Source organism: Crinia signifera, chromosome 4 (genome assembly GCF_055691185.1).
Source record: "Crinia signifera chromosome 4, ASM5569118v1, whole genome shotgun sequence".
Classification (NCBI taxonomy): domain Eukaryota; kingdom Metazoa; phylum Chordata; class Amphibia; order Anura; family Myobatrachidae; genus Crinia; species Crinia signifera.
Genome location: NC_139220.1, coordinates 33444520 through 33466882, shown reverse-complemented (window position 1 = coordinate 33466882; position 22363 = coordinate 33444520). Strand labels below are relative to the sequence as shown.

The 22363-nt window shown below is 38.1% G+C and overlaps 1 protein-coding gene across 1 annotated transcript; it reads left to right on the top strand.

Annotated features, from left to right (window-relative positions):
- Window positions 1–63: 63 nt before the first annotated feature.
- On the top strand, window positions 64–6089 carry LOC146073923 (protocadherin gamma-C5-like). Its single transcript, XM_083181503.1, has 2 exons — window positions 64–2707; window positions 5853–6089. Exons 1-2 carry the CDS (start codon window positions 260–262, stop codon window positions 5967–5969), a joined length of 2565 nt encoding a protein of 854 aa, XP_083037629.1. The 5' UTR covers window positions 64–259; the 3' UTR covers window positions 5970–6089.
- Window positions 6090–22363: the final 16274 nt, after the last annotated feature.

Genomic DNA, 22363 nt, shown 5'->3' with positions numbered 1-22363 from the left:
ATTTATTTCAGCTATAGCAGTGGATCTGCTGATATAAGCTCCACTCTCTCCTCCCCCTGGCTCAGTGATTCACCCTCCCATCTTTCTTCTCACACAAAGAAGAGCTGCTGCTCCGATGAGAACGCTGTGGATGTTTTATTTCTATGGATGGATTGCTTTTTGGGGGGGAATGGAAGACTGAATATATAACCTACATGCATTTTGGATAATACAAGACCTACTGTATATGAAACCAAATATAAAGGAAATCATTTAAGATATGGACATCAGAGGCTGCTTTCAGTGTTGGAAATGGCAAGTAGTGTTTTCCTTTCTCCTCTGTAGCTGGGGCTGGGTCTCTGGGCAGATTCATTATTCTATTGCTGAGGAGTCTGTGCCAGGGACATTGGTAGGAAATGTAGCTCAGGATCTGGGGATAAAACGTGCAGATCTCTCTCAGCGCAGGTTACATTTAACATCTGACAATGATCACAGATATTTTGCAGTAAATAAGGCAAATGGAGGATTGGTTGTGAATAGCAGGATTGATAGAGAGATCCTGTGTGGTTCTAGTCTGAGCTGTTTGCTGCATTTGGAGGCAGCTGCTGAAAATCCTTTGGAGCTTTTCAGTCTAGAAATAGAGATTCTGGATATAAATGATAATTCCCCGACTTTCTTACATAATAATCGCACTATTAAAATTACAGAATTATTAGCAAGTGCCGGTACAGTGTTTGATTTAGAGATTGCACAGGATTTGGATATTGGTGCCAATGGTGTCAGTCAGTATACATTAAATACAAATCCTTATTTCTCACTGTCTGTGAAGACCCATAAGGACGGAACCCTCATTCCTCAGCTGATATTAGAGAAGACGTTAGACAGGGAAGATAAACAAGAGCATAATCTGATTCTCACAGCTACTGATGGTGGGGAGCCGACCAGATCAGGGTCCTGTCACATAACAATACATGTATTAGATATTAATGATAATGCACCAGCCTGTAATCAATCGGTTTATAAAATCAGTATAAAGGAAAATCTCCCTTTAAAAACTGTTCTATTAACATTAAATGCGACAGATCTGGATGATGGTGCAAATGGGGAAATTCAGTATTATTTTGGTGACAACACATATAAATCTGCCAGAATATTATTTGCCCTGGATGAGGACAGTGGAGAGATTTCTAGTAATGGGATTGTGGATTTTGAGGAATCAAATTTTTATGAATTATCTATTAAGGCAGTAGATAAAGGAATTCCCACACTAGAAGGGAAATGTCTGGTACATGTGGAAATAGAAGATGTAAATGACAATGCACCAGAAATTACATTTACCACAGTGACAAATGAGATTCCAGAAAATGCACCACTAGGAACTGTTGTTGGATTTATTAATGTGAGAGACAAGGATTCTGGAAAGAACGGAGAAATACAGCTGGATATGTCACGTAATCTGCCTTTTAAAATCAGACAAAATAAGAACCGTTACTCATTGGTCACAGATGGGAATCTGGACAGAGAGAAAATATCCCAATACACTATTGTGCTGACGGCCTCTGATTTAGGGTCTCCCCCTCTGTACAGTAAGACCTCTGTTATTCTCAGTGTCTCAGATATTAATGATAATGCACCGACATTTACACAGTCTACTTATAATGCTTTTATTAAGGAGAACAGTGACCCAGGTAATCTCCTATGTACAGTATCTGCTACAGATCTAGATGAGGGTGATAATGCTGATCTGACTTACTCTATAGCTGAGAGCCAGATAGACGGTTCCTCTGTATCTTCTTATGTGTACATTAATTCTAATAATGGTAATATCTATGCTCAGCGTTCCTTTGACTATGAGCACATCCAGGTTTTACAAATCACCATACAAGTAGAAGATTCTGGATCCCCAAAATTATTTACCACTGTCCCTGTCTTTATATTCATTCTGGATACAAATGACAATCCCCCCACCTTGCTGTATCCAGAACACTCTGAGGATCTCATTGTACAAGAGAGGATTCCAAAATCTACAAGTGCTGGTTATTTGGTGACAAAACTCTCTGCCGTGGATCTGGACTCTGGGCACAATGCCTGGTTAGTCTTTAGTCTCATTGACGCTGCCAATTCCTTGTTGTTTCATGTGTCTAAGTATACAGGAGAGGTCAGAACTGTACGAGGATTTCAGGACACAGAAAGTACAGAGCAACAACTTCTCATCTCTATCAGTGACCATGGGAATCCTCCTTTATCAGCGACAGTCACTGTGCTTATTACTATAGCAGATGAGGTTGTAGTAGAAACCCCCAAATCTGGTAATTTTATCACTAATGCCAAACCCCCATCAGATATGACTTTGTATCTAATCATTTCCCTAGTGGCTATCAGCTTAGTGTCACTTGTTACATTCATTATATTACTGGTGAGATGTCTGAGGAAAGAAAGTTATGATTACAGCAGCAGCTGCTGCTTCCTTAGTGGATCCCAATCCAAACCCTACACAGATCAGTATCAGCCGGCTCTTTACCTGAACACAGACGGAACCTTAAAGTACATGGAGGTTAGGATGGTTCCCCCAGGGGCCCAAGGACAATGTTACCAGACCAACTTTCCCCCAGCCCCCGAACAGCAAGATTTCAGTTATATGAAGTCTCTGGATTTTACACAGTTTAATGCTGTAGCTAATGGCAGCGATAATCCGTCAGATATGAGCTGCGCAAATGACCCAGACAAGGTGAGTTATATAAGATTTTTGTATTTCTTTCTTTTCTCATAACGTTCTATAAAAAATATACTTAATTTTGTAATTTGAACTATATGTCAAAGGAAATCTATATTACTGTTATCATGATTACTTTTACGAATAATCTTATATTTGCACGTGTTGCACACTAATGTATTGATCAACTTCTAACATTTTACTATTTTTAATTACATTATTTTAAGAAATACATGAAAAATGTATGAACTGAAAAATGTATGTTGTAAGTAAAGGTCTAATGTAATACGGACCAAAACTGGTAAAAAAGATGTTAATTTAATTTATTACTGTGTGAAGGATGAGAATAACTGTTATCGCAGTTTTTAGGCACCGGCAATGAATGCCTGATTCGCTTGAAGGCACCGCCACCCTACGGGATAGCAAACACTTTTGTGCATGGTCACACTGCCGTAAATTGTGGTGGCTGCCATGCAGATTGGGACAGGCAAAGGGATTCACCCACAATTGAATTCCACCCTTAAAGTTTATCCATTCTTGTATATTTAATATAATCAACAGTATCAGGATTATATAAAAAATGCAGCTGAGCGGCCTGTACTAGTCTTACAAATTTGAATATTGGGTCTATTTATTAAGCCTTGGAGAGAGATAAAGTTTATGGAGATAATGCAAGCCAATCAGCTCCTAACCTCCATGTAATAGGCTGTGTTTGAAAAATGACTGTTTGGTTGGTATTTTATCTTGATCCCCTTATACTTTCTCCGAGGCTTATTATATAACCCCAAAGTTTTTTTTACTATATAAGTTCCATTTTTCTAGGTTATGAAGCTTCATGGTAAACTTTGAAAGTGAGCAGATTCTACTACTGTACTTTATGTTAAAGCTAGTGCTCCAGTTTAGAGCAGAGTGTTGCCATATGGTATGTTATATGGCATCATAAACTGTAAGGCAGCTTTAAAATAACATAAAGTATAACTGACCTCTTCTATAACATTGACTCTATACCAACTTTTCTGTTCGCTGATTCGGGTCTCCTTGAGCACCTTTGGCACGCACTCCCGAAAAAGATACATGGAACTCATATTTGAAATACAGTAAAATATAAACCCATTGGTATTCATTTTCAAAGTATTAATTTCTTGGGCATGTACTATTCCCTACATTCCGTATTGAGTTTAGAACTTGTAGAATTCCAATTCACTTAATCAAAGTCTAAATACTGTATATCTGTGTTTCATTTTTATTTTATTATAAGTCACGAGCAACATAGTGTATTTTAAGAGTATTTTAAAGCTTCTGTGTCTGACATAGTTATATTTTTATAGTAGCGACAGTATGGAAATATTTAGTGAACATATACATATACGTGTTGAAACAAACCTTATGGCTGGTGAACTCATTCTTGAACCTCAGTAGATGTTTATAGAAGTTCCTCCTTCAAGGTCTTACATATAGCTGTGAATGGCCAGAAAAAATACTACATAGTAAAAATGTTAAAACTATTTTGAAGAAGTAAAAAAAAATGTGGAAAAAGTTACAGAAAGTTCTTTAAGTTGTTCAATTCAAAAGATGCTAAATGTGATTGTGCTCATTACCCTAGGAGCATGGTCAAAGTAGGTGTAATATGTATGTAATTGTTAAAGGTCCTTGAAATATGCATTATACATTTATTTAGTAAATTTGACAGAATAATTTACAGTTTATGTCGAACTTGGAACAGTATATTTAGTATGAGGTGGAAGTTAACTGATGCAGAATCATAGCAAAACAATTAAGTACAGTAATTAAACAGTTTCTAACTTGCTCGGATAGTTTTGCCATCTCTACTAGGAAGTCCTCCTCTGATTGAGATAACATAAATAACTGTTCAAGAAAGTTTATCACAAAAGTTGGCATCCTTTTAACATGTTAACTCTTTGGCCATCTTCTTACTGTTGCTGGACATAGTACATGTATATAGCCTTTGTATGATGCTAGGCCAGGACATAAGGGTGGCATCTTTAGATAGTTAGCTACTGTATACGATAATCTTATAGTGTGTATCCAACTGGCTAATGAACTGGTTGTAGTTCATTGAAAGAAATCAGTGCTTTCACAATAATCATATAATATATTTGGGCCATTTCCCATCAAAAAATATATGTACCCTCATTACGGGGACAACATTTATTTATTATATTTATTTGATAAAATGGTCTTTTTTTTAGTTTAGTTTTATTACCGTTACGTTTTCATAAATATTTTTGTAATCCTTAGATTATTTAGAATATTTAAGGTATAGCACAAATATGTTTATTTCATTAGGTACATGAATAGTTTAGTCTGTTATTGTGTACAATTTTTTAAAAAGTAATCTGTATGTAATCAGTAATCTTGTGATGTTTTCGAATGTGTAACTTTGTTTCAGATTATAATCAAGTGCAGTCCAGCTCCCTGTATCATCATTTGTACTTTTAATAAGCATACAGATGGGGCAGGTCTCATCATTGCAGGGGATGGCGATGGCGACGCCAGCCGCCATCCCCCACCACCCGCCATCTGTACAGCGAAAGGGGACGTGCGCGCACGAGATACGCGTGCGTCCCCTTCCGACGGCGCTTCCCCCGGGTCACCGCCGGCTTGTCAGCGGTCACCCTGGGTCCCCACCGCCTCCCTGCACACCCCCTAACCCTGTCCGTCTCCCTGAAGCGGAGACGGACAGGGTTCCCGTCGCCCCGCCGATGGAAACTGAGACGCACGCTCGTCTCAGTCAGATGGCGAGCCGGGCTGCTGGCGGATCGCCAGCGGTGACGTTCTGGCGATTCGCCAGCAAAGAAGAGCCCGGCCCCATCTGTAATTGTACTAGAGCAGAGCTAGACCAAACCAATTTTGGGCCCTAGGTAACATTTTCTATGCTGTCTCTCATGTAGGAGCTTTTGTGTGCACCTTTGGCATGCCAGCACATATAAAAGGGAAAAGGCCTTGTAGAAGGCATCTGGTCATACATCAGGGTGTGGTTTAGCGGTGCTGTCCTCTTCTTCCACAATCGTGCTGTATTCCCCATCTCACACAGCCTCATCCCCCTTGTATCTTTCTAGCTTACACAAGTATGTCTGTATGTCTTGCTCCAGGATGCGATATTATATATATAATATTTCAAACAACATGATCTCTGCAGAATCCGTCTCCAGCCCACAAACGTGTCTCTCCAACTACCATGGTTATCCTTGATCTCTACTGGCTGCCTGCTCTCCTATGGCTTTACTGCTTTGGCTCTACCAGCTGTGCTGCATGACGCCATGACATCGAAGAACAAAAGTAACTTTATTTTGGCAGCTCTAATCAATAAAGCCCTAATAACAATGAAGCTATAGTATTTGCTTGTACTGCCTATGCTCTGTGCTAGAGTAATATATAATTAGTGTATAATTATCTATAATGTTATACATCTTATGATATGCAACATGCTTAAAACTATAAATACATGCCTACATGTCTTTTTGCATTTATTAGGTCTATATCTATATTCTGCTGTGTCAAAATATGCTCAAAATAGGTTATTAAATATTATTAAAGGAGGTTATTATTTCATTCTTATTATATAAATAACTCAATTGTACTACAGGTTGAGTATCCCTTATCCAAAAATGCTCGGGACCAGAAGAATTTTGGATAACGGATTATTCCGTATTTCAGAATATTTTTATATTTCAATGATGTACAGATGGAGCAGGACTCAGTCTTGCAGGGGATGGCGGAACAATCGCCAGCCGCCATCCCCCGCCATCTGTTCTGTGAAAGGGGACGCGCGCGCACATCCCCTTCCGACGGCGCTTCCCCCGGGTCCCGCCGGCTTGTCGGCGGTCACCCGGGGTCTCCGCCTCCTCCCCGCTGTCCTACCTAACCCTGTCTGTCTCCCTGAAGCGGAGACGGACAGAGTTCCCGTCGCCCCGCCGCACGTGCGTCTCAGTCAGATTTTCAGATGGAGCGCCTCGCCGCTGGCAGATCGCCAGTGGATACAATCTGGCAATTCGCCAGCAAGAGGGAGGCTAGCTCCATCTGTATCTTGCATTTATGTTGTACAAACACATCAAACACATGAAATACACACAAATATATTTTATTTTTGCACAAAACAAGGTTCCAAAACAGGAATCAAAGTTTGTGTACTATCTCAGGTACTGAATTTGAATAGCAAGCAATCATTTTCTTGTATATACTTAAAACCAATTACATATCATGTACATAGCAGTGCTGTTAAAGATATCCCCAGTAGTGTTTTAGCAAGTATAGAAATGTTTTTTTGCACTTTCTGGAATGTATGGTTTTCGGAATAATTTGGATAAGGGATACTCAACCTGTATTACATTCCTTTCCTTCCCAGTCGGAATTATTTAGTTAGCAAATGCATCATTGAAGTCCTTTTTTTTTTATTATTCATACATTTTTATATATAATGGATGATGTTCTCAAACAGAAGTAAAGATTTCAATTTGGTACAATAGAAAAAATATATTTTATAATTCTGTCTTTCAAACAGTTTAAATAACTTTTTGCCATTATTTTTTAGTTTCCAAAAATTGCAACAAAATACCATCTACTCAACTAAATATTTTTCTACACCCTCATTACTGCTGAATTAGTTATTTGAAAATAGATTGGTGCAGACAATTATTGAAAAAAAATTAATGCTGGTCTAGAAAACTGTTATAAATAATATGATAAAAAAATAATGGTATATAATATGTAAGGGTAAAATGGAAAGTAGATTATGACTGGAACATTTAAAAGAAGATTGCAAAAAGGTCCCTGTGAGAAGGGATTATTTCAATCAAAATAGGTCAAACTCTAGAACAAGGGGAGAAGACTTTAACAAATTTATTTAATGGAAATACATTGGGTGATTCATATAACTCAATGATATAAATGTAAAAAGAAAAGTAAAGGATGTAAGTTAAACTTTCTACAGTATTCAGATGTAATACAGTTGAGTATGATGGGAAAAAATATTCATTGGTTATGTGTTTGATAGTGCTTGCTGTATATGAAGTTGTAACAGATGACCAGAAGAGGGCAGACTTGTCATTCATTTGATTAATTCAGCTATAGCAGTGGATCTGCTCATTTAAGCTCCACTCTCTCCTCCCCCTGGCTCAGTGATTCACCCTCCCATCTTTCTTCTCACACAAAGAAGAGCTGCTGCTCCGATGAGAACCCTGTGGATGTTTTATTTATATGGATGGATTGATTTTTTGGGGGGATGGATGACTGAAAACATAACCTACATGCATATAGGATAATATTGGATCTACATGCAATCAAATATCAAGGAAATCATTAAGATATGGACATCAGAGGCTGCTTTCAGTGTTGGAAATGGCAAGTAGTGTTTTCCTTTCTCCTCTGTAGCTGGGGCTGGGTCTCTGGGCAGATTCATTATTCTATTGCTGAGGAGTCTGTGCCAGGGACATTGGTAGGAAATGTAGCTCATGATCTGGGGATAAAACGTGCAGATCTCTCTCAGCGCAGGTTACATTTACCATCTGGAAATTATCAGCATTATTTTGCAGTAAATAAGGCAAATGGAGGATTGGTTGTGAACAGCAGGATTGATAGAGAGACCCTGTGTGGTTCTAGTCTGAGCTGTTTGCTGCATTTGGAGGCAGCTGCTGAAAATCCTTTGGAGCTTTTCAGTCTAGAAATAGAGATTCTGGATATAAATGATAATTCCCCGACATTCTTATCTAATAATCGAAGTATTGAGATCACAGAGGTGTTTACAGGTCCGGGTGCTGAATTTGCATTAGAGCTTGCAAAGGATTTAGATGTTGGTGACAATGGTGTCAGTCAGTATAAATTAAATGCAAATCCTTATTTCTCCCTGTCTGTGAAGACCCATAAGGACGGAACCCTCATTCCTCAGCTGATATTAGAGAAGACATTAGACAGAGAAGATAAACAAGAGCATAATCTGATTCTCACAGCTACTGATGGTGGGGAGCCGGCCAAATCAGGGTCCTGTCACATAACAATACATGTATTAGATGTTAATGATAACCCACCTGTGTTTAATCAATCAATTTATAAAATCAGTGTAAAGGAAAATCTCCCTATAAAAACTGTTCTGTTAACATTAAATGCAACAGATCTGGATGATGGTGCAAATGGGGAAATTCAGTTTTACTTTGATGATCATACCTTTGAATCTGCCAGAAAATTATTTGCTTTGAATGAAGACAGTGGAGAAATTTATAGTAATGGGATTGTGGATTTTGAAGAATTAAATTTTTATGAATTATCTATTAAGGCAGTAGACAAAGGAATTCCCAAACTGCAAGGTAAATGTCTGGTACATGTGGAAATAGAAGATGTAAATGACAATGCTCCAGAAATTACATTTACCACAGTAACAAATGAGATTCCAGAAAATGCACCACTAGGAACTGTTGTCGGATTTATTAATGTAAGAGACAAGGATTCTGGAAAGAACGGAGAAATACAGCTGGATATGTCACCTAATCTGCCTTTTAAAATCAGACAAAATAAAAACCGTTACTCATTGGTCACAGATGGGAATCTGGACAGAGAGAAAATATCCCAATACACTATTGTGCTGACGGCCTCTGATTTAGGGTCTCCCCCTCTGTACAGTAAGACCTCTGTTATTCTCAGAGTCTCAGATATTAATGATAATGCACCGACATTTACACAGTCTACTTATAATGCTTTTATTAAGGAGAACAGTGACCCAGGTACTCTTCTATGTACAGTATCTGCTACAGATCTAGATGAGGGTGATAACGCTGATCTGACTTACTCTATAGCTGAGAGCCAGATAGACGGTTCCTCTGTATCTTCTTATGTGTACATTAATTCTAATAATGGTAATATCTATGCTCAGCGTTCCTTTGACTATGAGCACATCCAGGTTTTACAAATTACCATAAAAGTGGAAGATTCTGGATCCCCAATGTTGTTTTCCACTGTCCCTGTCTTTATATTCATTCTGGATACAAATGACAATCCCCCCACCTTGCTGTATCCAGAACACTCTGAGGATCTCATTGTACAAGAGAGGATTCCAAAATCTACAAGTGCTGGTTATTTGGTGACAAAACTCTCTGCCGTGGATCTGGACTCTGGGCACAATGCCTGGTTAGTCTTTAGTCTCATTGATGCTGCCAATTCCTTGTTGTTTCACGTGTCTAAGTATACAGGAGAGGTCAGAACTGTACGAGGATTTCAGGACACAGAAAGTACAGAACAACAACTTCTCATCTCTATCAGTGACCATGGGAATCCTCCTTTATCAGCGACAGTCACTGTGCTTATTACTATAGCAGATGAGGTTGTAGTAGAAACCCCCAAATCTGGTAATTTTATCACTAATGCCAAACCCCCATCAGATATGACTTTGTATCTAATCATTTCCCTAGTGGCTATCAGCTTAGTGTCACTTGTTACATTCATTATATTACTGGTGAGATGTCTGAGGAAAGAAAGTTATGATTACAGCAGCAGCTGCTGCTTCTTTAGTGGATCCCAATCTAAACCGTACACAGATCAGTATCAGCCGGCTCTTTACCTGAACACAGACGGAACTTTAAAGTACATGGAGGTCAGGATGGTTCCCCCAGGGACCCAAGGACAATGTTACCAGACTAACTTTCCCCCCGCCCCGGAACAGCAAGATTTCAGTTATATGAAGTCTCTGGATTTTCCTCAGTTTAAGGATATGGCTAACGGCAGTGACAATCCATCAGATATGAGCTGTGCAAATGACCCAGACAAGGTGAGTTATGTTAGATCCTTAATTTATGTATTTATTTCCTTAAGTTGTTTTATAAGGATACAATTTACTTAATTTGTCACGTGAACTATAAAGTATGTAACAGGAAATGTATATTACTGTATCATGATCAGTGCCAGATTAAGCCTTCGGGGGGCCCGTGACACTTTAGACAGGGGGGCCCCCTTGCACTTGTTATTACTGGCCGCAAACTGCATGGGGAATATTACACTGTCAAAATACAGAGTAAAGGCAGTATAAACTTGGTCAATGGGTAACTTCAGGGGATATATATATATATATATATATATATATATATATATACACACGCATACATACATACATACATACATACATACCACATGAAAAGCCTGTGTTTGTCCCTCTGCACCTTACTCTGTAGGAGACCTCACAGTCCCAGTGCTGCCTCTGATTAAAAACCCTCCCATGACTAGGCTGCTGGGCCTGAGAAGCATGTAATGAGCTCCACCAATCAGAGCTCAGCACAAACGTCTCAGCCTCTGTCCTCTGGTGCAAAGTGTCATGGGACTTAGTCAACTCCCAGTAATGCACTGTACACTTGGCTCCCAATGCTCAGCACCATTAATCATTGTCACATTGGCAGCTAGGTGAAGCTGCAGCACTACCCCACTCCCATGCACAAAACCTTTAGCTAAAAAAAAATTTAAATTTTTTTTTTTTTGAAAAATACATGCCAACCACAGGGGGCCCCTAGTTAGAGGGGGGCCCAGGGGCACTTGACCCCTTGTGCCCCATTATAATCCGGCCCTGATCATGATTACTGTTACTAATAACCTTATGTTAGCACTTAAGGCCTTATTCTGGTTGACTCTTTGGAAATGCGCGTTCGTTCGAAAATGCCCGAATGGAACACACAGTGGACATTCTAAGAACACATGCCCATAGGTCGTCCGCATCCATTCAGACGGACTCTCTAAGAAGAGTCTTCGGACTGCATCCAAACGTGCGTGTGCAGTGGGAACTCAAAGATTCTGGACGGTCTTACTGTGTCTGAACGGACGGGAAGCTGACCGTACGCACCAAGTTGGTATATGTGCGCAAACCTCAGTAATCTATTCGAAAGTCATGCTTCAGCAACATGACACACTTATCCAATTAGGGTACCTCATAACATATATATATATTTATTTTTAATGTAATCAATTACATCATATTAAGTTTTATTACTTCATTGTTGCACCTTTACCTGTCTTAGTGGTTCCAATTGAACCTGTGGAAAGTGTTTAATTAATCACTAATGACTAGAGGACTGGATTGTATTGTGCTCAGCTGCGAGTGTTTAAGGTGCGGGCGTACTAATTGGGCGATCTGAATGCCTAGAGCATGAACCATTGCCCTCCGAGAAATGAAAGCTGCTTATTGACACCGAAGATTTCTGCCGTGTTGGTTCACTTGCGCTCGGTGTCCAGTCCGAATGCACACCTACCACTGTTCGTGCACTCCCACGTGTACGCCCAGATTTACGCCCAGTTTTGCCCACTTTGAAACCGCACGCTTGTGTACGCCCACATGATGCCCATATTACGCCCATATTTCCCAAGGGAGTTCGGTAGACATATGTAGACGGTATTGCTGAGAATGAGTGCGAAGACACTGCATTGCACATGCGCATTGCGTTGCTTGCGCATGCGCAGGTGGCTAAAAATCACCATCCAAAAGAATTCGGAACGGACCGCACCAACCAGAATAAGGCCCTTAGTCATGTATGAGAATCCCATGTGTTGCACACTAATGAATTGATCAACTTCTAACATTTCCTACTTTTAATTACGTTATTTTTTAGAAAGCATGAAAAATGTATGACCAGTATTTTGTGATTTTTGTTACACTTTTCCTAAAACAAATGTTTTTTGCTTTGAATAATTGAAGAAATAAAAATAATATATTTAAAGTTCTATTGTAATATGGAACATCATCAATGTTAAAAAACAGATGTTCATAGTCAGGGGGGATTTACTACTGTGTGAAGGATGTGAATTACTGTTGTCACAGCATTTAAGCACCAGCAGAGAATCCCCAATTCACACAAAAGCACCCACTACCTTATGGGATAGCAAACACTTTTGTGTATGGTCCCACTGCCGTAAAGTGTGATGGCTGCCCTGTAGATTCGGACAGGCAAAGGGATTCGCTGACAATTGAATTTCACCACTAAAGTTTATCCATTCTTGTTTACTTAATTTATTGAACATAAACAGGATTGTATCAAAACTACAAAAATGTAGCTGATCAGCTTGTATTAGTCTTAAAAATGTGACTATGGGGGTCTACGTACTAAGCCTTAAAAGAGAGATAAGGTAGGTTGAGATAAAGTGCCTGTAAATCAGCTCCTAACTTCCATGTTACATGCTGTATTTGAAAATCAACAGTTAGGGGCTGTTTGGTTGGTATTTTATCTTGATCCCTTTATTCATTCTCTGAGGCTTGGTATATTACTCCTAAGTTTTTGGACTATATCATGTCCATTTTCCTTGATTAAATAGTGAGCAGATTCTACTCATGTACTTTTTGTTAAACCTCGTGCTCCAGTTTACTGCATAGTGTCATACGTAATAGTTAGGAATTACATAGAAGGCAGCTTGAATATAACAATTAGTAGGACTGACGTCTGCCACAACATTAGTGATATATGACTCTATCTATACCTACCAACTTTTCCGTTTGCTGATTCGGGACTCCTTGTGCACCTTTGGCACCCATTCCTGGAAGAGGTACATAGAGTTCCTATATTTAGGGAGGTATTCAATCTGTGCTGATATTTCCCAACTGGTGAAATATCAGAACTCGCCTATTCAATGCTCTCAACATTACGGACATCATTGAAGGCTATTTTTAAAGTAGGATTTGTTTTGTCGGAAACGGATGTGGATGATCAAATTCACGGCTGTTTTCTGACAATTCATGGTCATTTTTGCAGATTTCAGGACTTTCCGACACTCGACTGTTTGTACATTGAATACCAACAGTCAGAATAGTGTCAGAAGCCTGACAAAACGGTCGGGATTCCGACGGTCTGGGCATTCCGACAGTCAGAATGGATTGAATACCCCATTGAAGCACAATAAAATATTGGTATTTAATTTCAAAGTATTTGTTTCTTGGGCATGTACTATTCCCTACGTCCTTTAGTGCGTTTAGAACTTGTAGAATTGTAATTAGTTTAAGCAAAGTCTAAATAATGTATTTTCATTTTATTATAAGTAATATGCAACATAGTGTACTTTGAAAGAGTATTTAAATGTTTCTGTGTCTGATATAGTTATTTTTAAAGAAGCTACAGTGTGGAAATATTTAAAGAACATACTGTATATGTGTTTAAACAAACCATATGGCTGGTGAACTCATTCTAGAACCTCAGTAGATGTTTATGAAAGTTCCTCCTTAGAGGTCTTTCAGATATAAGTGGGTGGCTTGTCAAGTGCTTCCATGCAGTGGTGCTGTAGGCATAAAAAAACAGAAAAAATGCTACATAGTAGAAATGTTCATACTATTTTGAACAAGTCAAAGCAAATTGTGGAAAAAGTTACAGAAAGTTCTTTAGGTTTCTCAATTTTAAAAGATACCGATTCTGATTGTGCTTACTGCCCTAGGAGCATGGTCAAAATAGGTGTAATATGTCTGTATTTGTTAAATGTCCTTGAATTGTGCATTGTACATTATTTCAGTACATTTGACAGAAAAATTATCAGTGTGGCACTTTTATGAAAAATGTATTTAGTATGTGGTGGAAGTTAACTGATGCAGAATCATAGGAAAACAATTAACATGCTTATTGCCACCGACTAAGTAATTAAGCAGTTTCTAACTTGCTCAAATAGTTTACCTCCTCTCCGATTGAGATAACATAAAGGATTGTTTAAGAAATGTTATACAAAAGTTAGCTTCCTTTTAACATTTCAACTCTTTGGCCTTCTTCTTAATACAGGGTACACAACAGAATGATTTAGCCTCAATTCACCCGATTTCAATACAATTGCGACCAATTGTATGTAAATTGAGCATGTTTTGAGCCACTTCTGATCTGATTCCGATCTGATGCACGATTCCAATGGTCTTTTGGTCGTTTTTCAGCAGGTAGGATTTGAAAATTACCCCTTCAACTGGGTATGGATCGGGATTTGATCATATGCCGATCATGTGTTTTAACAGATAATGAGACGATCGTATGATTGTCTTACGATCTGCTCATGATCTGCTTTGTTCTGGTGTGTTCCTAGCATTACTCTTGCTGAACATAGTACATTTATATAGCCTTTGTATGATGCTAGTCCAGGACATAAGGGTGGTATCTTAAGATAGTTAACCAGTTGGATATACACTATAATAATGTTTTTCCAATCTGGTTGAATGGAATGAAAATGTGGTAGTGTATGAGAGCAAAGAGCAATCAACCATTTTCTCCCAAAATCCAGAAAATGGGCAAAAATGGATATTCATATACATTTCTTAAATGAATGGATTTAACCAATTTGTCTGATTGACAATTTAGTCTGTTTTCCAGAGTTTAGGAGCAAATGAATATTGTCATTTGCTCCCCAAAATTACCAGATTTTTGTCAACCAGATTAGACAGATAATCTTATAGTGTGTATCCAATTGGCTAGCAAACTGACTGTAGTTCATTGAATCAAATCAGTGCTTTCACAATGATCAAATAAAATTTTCGGCTTTCTCAATCAAGAATATGTGTAGCCCTGTTATGGGGACAAAAGGTATTTTATAAAAACTCTGTCTTTTGTTTAGTTTTGTTTTATAACTGTTAAGTTTTCATAAATATTTTTGAAATCCTTAGTCATCTAATAGGTATTTGCATATTTAAACCACGATTATAAATTTCAATTATAATATTTATATATGTATAGCACAACTAGGTGTATGTCATTGGGGGGTGCCGGATGGGTGCCCGACCGTTGGGATCCCGACTGTCATTTACCCGACGACAGGATCCCGACTGTCAAAACGCCGACAGCCGGGTGCCCGACGGCCACCCGCTATTTTCCCTCGTTGGGGTCCACGACCCCCATAGAGGGAGAATAGAATAGGTGGTGCGTAGCGAGCCACTGTGCCCGCAGCGTGGCGAGCGCAGCGTGGTGAGCGCAGCGTGCCCGCAAGGGGCTTTTTTTGCGCTCGCCATGCTGTCTGACTCCGTGCAGTCAGGATCCCGACATCGGGATAATGACTGTCGGGATCCTGACTGTCGGAGTCGCATACCACACCCATCATTAGGTACATGAGTAGTTTAGACTGTTGTTTTGTACAATTCTTTAAAAAAATGAATTTGTAAACTTGTGACATTTTCTACTGTGCATCAGAAGGAAATAATATTTGTCTATCATTATGCTCAAGTACAGCCCAGCTCCCTGTGCCATCATTTGTACTGAATAAGCACAACTCCACTGTACTAGTACAGTGTTATACATCTTAATATGGTACATTTAAAACTTTGAAAACATTTCTACATGTCTGTTTGCATGATTTTTTATGGTATATAGCTATATAATGCTGCATCAAAATATGATTAAAAATAGGTTATTAAATATTTTTAAAACAGATTGTTAAAAATGTCTGAAAAGTTGTAATTTGCTTCTTATTATACAGTATAAACAACTCAATTTTACAATTACAATATGTTCCTTCAGTCTGAATTAGTTTGTTGGCAAATCAACACCAATGCACCATTCTTTTAGGGTTTTTTTCTATTATTGATTTTATACATCTCTAGATACTGTATAATGGATGATGTTCTCAAATAGTGGTATGGATTTAAATTTGGTGCAATAGAAAAAAAAAAATTATTTTATTATTCTAACATTCAAGCAGCTTAAAGAACTTTTTACAATTGTTTTACATTTCCAAAAATTGCATTAACAAAATACCATCAACAACTCGTATCTAAATATCTGTTTTTCACCCACATTACTACCATATTAGTTATTTGTAAACTGATGGATACAGAAGATTATTGAAAAAAATTCATGCTGGTCTAGAACAACTGTTAGAAATAATATGATGAAAAATGAATGGTATATAATATGTAAGGAGAAAAGGGAAAGTAGATTATGACTGGAACATTTATAGAAGATTGCAAAATTGTTCCTCGGAGAAGAGAGTATTTCAATAAAAATAAGTCAAACTCTAGAACAAGGGTACAAGACTTTAGCAAATGTATTTAATAAAAATACATTGGGTGATTCATATAACTCAATGATATAAATGTAAAAATAAAAGTAAAGGATTTAAGTTAAACGTTCAACAGCAATCAGATGTAATACTGTTGAGTATGATGAAAAATACTAAATATATTCATTGGTTATGTGTTTCATTGTGCTTGCTGTATATAAAGTTATAACAAATGACCAGAAGAGGGCAGACTTGTCATTCATTTGATTAATTCAGCTATTGCAGTGTATCTGCTCATATAATCTCCACTCTCTCCTCCCCCTGGCTCAGTGATTCATCCTCCCATCTTCTCACACAAAGAAGAGCTGCTGCTCCGATGAGAACCCTGTGGATGTTTTATTTCTATGCATGGATTGATTCTTGGGGGGATGGATAACTGAATATATAAACTACATGCATACTGGATAATACAGGATCTATATATGACACTAAATATCAAGGAAATCATTTAAGATATGGACATCAGAGGCTGCTTTCAGTGTTGGAAATGGCAAGTAGTGTTTTCCTTTCTCCTCTGTAGCTGGGGCTGGGTCTCTGGGCAGATTCATTATTCTATTGCTGAGGAGTCTGTGCCAGGGACATTGGTAGGAAATGTAGCTCAGGATCTGGGAATAAAACGTGCAGATCTCTCTCAGCGCAGGTTACATTTGACATCTGAAAATAACCAAACATATTTTATTTTAAATAGAGAAAATGGAGGATTGGTTGTGAACAGCAGGATTGATAGAGAGACCCTGTGTGGTTCTAGACTGAGCTGTTTGCTGCATTTAGAGGCAGCTGCTGAAAATCCTTTTCAGATTATCAATGTAGAAATAGAGATTCTGGATATAAATGATAATTCCCCGACATTCGTATCTAATAATCGCACTATTAGGATTACAGAAGTTTTTACAATTCCTGGTGCTCGGTTTGCCCTAGAGATTGCAAAGGATTTAGACATTGGTGACAATGGTGTCAGTCAATATACATTAAATGCAAATCCTTATTTTTCTTTATCTGTGAAGACCCATAAGGACGGTACCCTCATTCCTCAGCTGATATTAGAGAAGACATTAGACAGGGAAGATAAACAAGAGCATAATCTGATTCTCACAGCTACTGATGGTGGGGAGCCGGCCAGATCAGGGTCCTGTCACATAACAATACATGTGTTAGATATTAATGATAATGCACCAATTTTTAATCAATCAGTTTATAAACTCAGTATAAAGGAAAATCTCCCTTTAAAAACTGTTCTATTAACATTAAATGCAACAGATCTGGACGATGGTGCAAATGGGGAAATTCAGTTTTATTTTGATGATCATACATTTGAATCTGCCAGACAATTATTTGCTTTGAATGAGGACAGTGGAGAGATTTACAGTAATGGGATTGTGGATTTTGAAGAAGTAAATTTTTATGAATTATCTATTAAAGCAGTAGACAAAGGAATTCCTCAACTGGAAGGGAACTGCTTAGTTCATGTAGAAATAGAAGATGGAAATGACAATTCCCCAGAAATTACAGTTACAACGGTGACAAATGAGATTCCAGAAAATTCACCACTAGGAACTGTTATCGGAATTATTAATGTTAAAGACAAGGATTCTGGAAAGAACGGAGAAATACAGCTGGATATGTCACCTAATCTGCCTTTTAAAATCAGAAAAAATAAAAATCATTATTCATTGGTCACAGATGGGAATCTGGACAGAGAGAAAATATCCCAATACACTATTGTGCTGACGGCCTCTGATTTAGGGTCTCCCCCTCTGTACAGTAAGACATCTGTTATTCTCAGTGTCTCAGATATTAATGATAATGCACCGACATTTACACAGTCTACTTATAATGCTTTTATTAAGGAGAACAGTGACCCAGGTACTCTCCTATGTACAGTATCTGCTACAGATCTAGATGAGGGTGATAACGCTGATCTGACTTACTCTATAGCTGAGAGCCAGATAGATGGTTCCTCTGTATCTTCTTATGTTTACATTAATTCTAATAATGGTAATATCTATGCTCAGCGTTCCTTTAACTATGAGCACATCCAGGTTTTACAAGTCACTATAAAAGTAGAAGATTCTGGATCTTTAAAGTTATTTTCCACTGTCCCTGTCTTTATATTCATTCTGGATACAAATGACAATCCCCCCACCTTGCTGTATCCAGAACATTCTGAGGATCTCATTGTACAAGAGAGGATTCCAAAATCTACAAGTGCTGGTTATTTGGTGACAAAACTCTCTGCCGTGGATCTGGACTCTGGGCACAATGCCTGGTTAGTCTTTAGTCTCATTGACGCTGCCAATTCCTTGTTGTTCCATGTGTCTAAGTATACAGGAGAGGTCAGAACTGTACGAGGATTTCAGGACACAGAAAGTACAGAGCAACAACTTCTCATCTCTATCAGTGACCATGGGAATCCTCCTTTATCAGCGACAGTCACTGTGCTTATTACTATAGCAGATGAGGTTGTAGTAGAAACCCCCAAATCTGGTAATTTTATCACTAATGCCAAACCCCCATCAGATATGACTTTGTACCTAATCATTTCCCTGGTGGCTATCAGCTTAGTGTCACTTGTTACATTCATTATATTACTGGTGAGATGTCTGAGGAAAGAAAGTTATGATTACAGCAGCAGCTGCTGCTTCCTTAGTGGGTCCCAATCCAAACCGTACACAGATCAGTATCAGCCGGCTCTTTACCTGAACACAGACGGAACCTTAAAGTACATGGAGGTCAGGATGGTTCCCCCAGGGACCCAAGGACAATGTTACCAGACTAACTTTCCCCCAGCCCCCGAACAGCAAGATTTCAGTTATATGACGTCTCTGGATTTTCCCCAGTTTAAGGATATGGCTAATGGCAGCGGTAATCCCTCAGATATGAGCTGCACAAATGACCCAGACAAGGTGAGTTATGTTAGATCCTTAATTTATGTATTTATTTCCTTAAGTTGTTCTATAAGGATACAATATACATAATTTGTCACTTAAACTATAAAGTATGTAACAGGAAATGAATATTACTGTGTGAAGGATGTGATTTACTGTTGTCACAGCATTTAAGCACCAGCAGTGAATTTTCGATTCACACAAAAGTGCCTGCTCCCCTATGAGATAGCAATAACTTGTGTGCATAGTCTTAATGCCGTAAAGTGTGGTGGCTGCCATGAAGCTTCTGACATGCAAAAGGATTCGCTGACAATTGAATTCCACCATTAAAGTTTATCCATTCTTGTTTACTTAATTTAATGAACATTAACAGGATTAAATCAAAAACAGCAAAAAATGTAGCTGAGCAGCTTGTATTAGTCTTAAAAATTTGACTATGGGGGTCTATGTACTAAGCCTTAATGAGAGATAATGTGGATGGAGATAAACTGCCTGCAAATCAGCTCCTAACTTCCACGTTACATGCTATATTTGAAAAATGACAGCTAGGGACATATGGTTGGTATTTTTCCCAATCCCTTTATTCATTTTCTGAGGCTTAGTATATTACTGCTACATTTTTTGGACTATATAATTTCCATTTTTCTTGATTAAATAGTGAGCAGATTCTCATGTACTGTTTGTTAAACCTTGTGCTCCAGTTTACTGCAGAGTGTCATATGTAATAGTTAGGAATTACATAGAAGGCAGCTTGAATATAACATGTAGTAGAACATTGGTGATAAATGACTCTACAGTATCTATACCTACCCACTTTTCTGCTTGCTGATTCAGGACTCCTTGTGCACCTTTGGCATGCATTCCAGGGAAAGGTATATAGAATTCATACATTTAGGGAGGTATTTAATCTGTGCTGATATTTCCAAACTAGGGAAATATTAGAACTCGCCTATTTAATGTTGTCGACATTACTGACATCATTGAAGGCTATTTTTGAACTAGGATTTCTTTTGTCGAAAACGGATGTGGATGATCAAATTCACGGCTGTTTTCTGACCATTCGTGGTCATTTTTGCCGATTTCAGGACTTTCCGACACTCGACTGTTGGTACATTAAATACCAACAGTCAGAATAGTGTCAGAAGCCGGAGAAAATGGTTGCAATTCCGACGGTCAAGGCATTCCGACAGTCAGAATGGATTGAATACCCCATTAAAGCAAAGTAAAATATTGGTATTTAATTTCAAAGTATTTGTGTCTTTGGCTTGTACTATTCCCTACGTCCTTTAGTGCGTTTAGAACTTGTAAAAATTGTAATTCGTTTAAGAAAAGTCTAAATAATTTATTTTCATTTTATTATAAGTAGAATGCAACATAGTGTACTTTGAAAGAGTATTTAAATGTTTCAGTTTCAGTGTCTGATATAGTTATTTTTATAGTAGCTCCAGTATGGAAATATTTAAAGAACATACTGTATATGTGTTGAAACAAACCTTATGGCTGGCGAACTCATTCTAGAACTGCAGTAGATGTTTATGGAAGTTCCTCTTTAAAAGTCTTTCAAATATATGTGGGTGGCTTGCCAAGTGCTTCCATGCCAAGTGCTGTAGGCAAAAAAAAACAACAGAAAAAAAGCTACATAGTAGAAATGTTCAAACTATTTTGAAGAAGTCTAAGCAATTTGTTGGAAAAAGTTACAGAATGTTCTTTAGGTTTTTCAATTTTAAAATATGCTGGTTCTGCGTAATGCCCTATGAGCATGGTCAAAACACAGATGGAGCACTTCTCATTATTGCCGACAGCGTGCCATCGCACAGGTTTTGGCGATCATCTCTTCTTGCGCTCCCGTCTGCCAAGGGGCGTGGATTCTCACCATGCAATACAAATCGGCACTGCTGATTGGCTAATGCTCCACCAGTCTAGCGGCGGAATGATATACCGATGGAACCGCGCCATTTGCTGAGTGGAGCGTGCTTACATGTACTACAGTATGAGACCCTCGTGCATCTCATCCCTGTGATCATTGCTGCGGCTCCAACTGTACTGTACAATACAAGCAAATATTTATTAACCTATTTAGACCATGATTATAAATTTAAATTAGAATATTTATATATGAATAGCACAACTAGGTGTATGTCATTAGGTACATGAGTAGTTTAGACTGTTATTTTCTACAATTCTTGAAAAAAAAAAAGAATCTGTAAACTTGTGACATTTTCTGTTGTGCATCAGAATTAAATAATATTTGTCTATCATTATGCACACGTACAGCCCAGCTGCCTGTGCCATAATTTATACTGAATAAGCACAACTCCACTGTGCTAGAGAAGAGCTGGCCGTAACCAATTTTGTGCCCTAGGTAACATTTTGTACACTGCCTCCAATGTAGGGGCTTTTGTCTGCACTTTTGGCATGCAAGCATATAACAAGGGACAAGGCAACTATGCAAAGTGTGTGGTCACACATCAGGGTGTGGCCTAGTGTTGCTGTGCTCCTCTTCCACAATAATGCTGTGTTCTTCATCTCACACAGCATCATCTTCCTTGTATCTCTCAAGCTCATATAATTATCTCTGGCTCTGTTCTAGAGTAATATGTAATTAGTGCATATTTATATACAATGTTATACATCTTAATATGATACATATTTAAAACTATGAAAACATTTCTACATTTCTATTTGCATGATTTTTTATGGTATATATATATCTATATAATGCTGCATCAAAATATGATTAAAAATAGGTTATTAAATATTTTTAAAACATTTATTAAAAATGCCTGAAATGTTA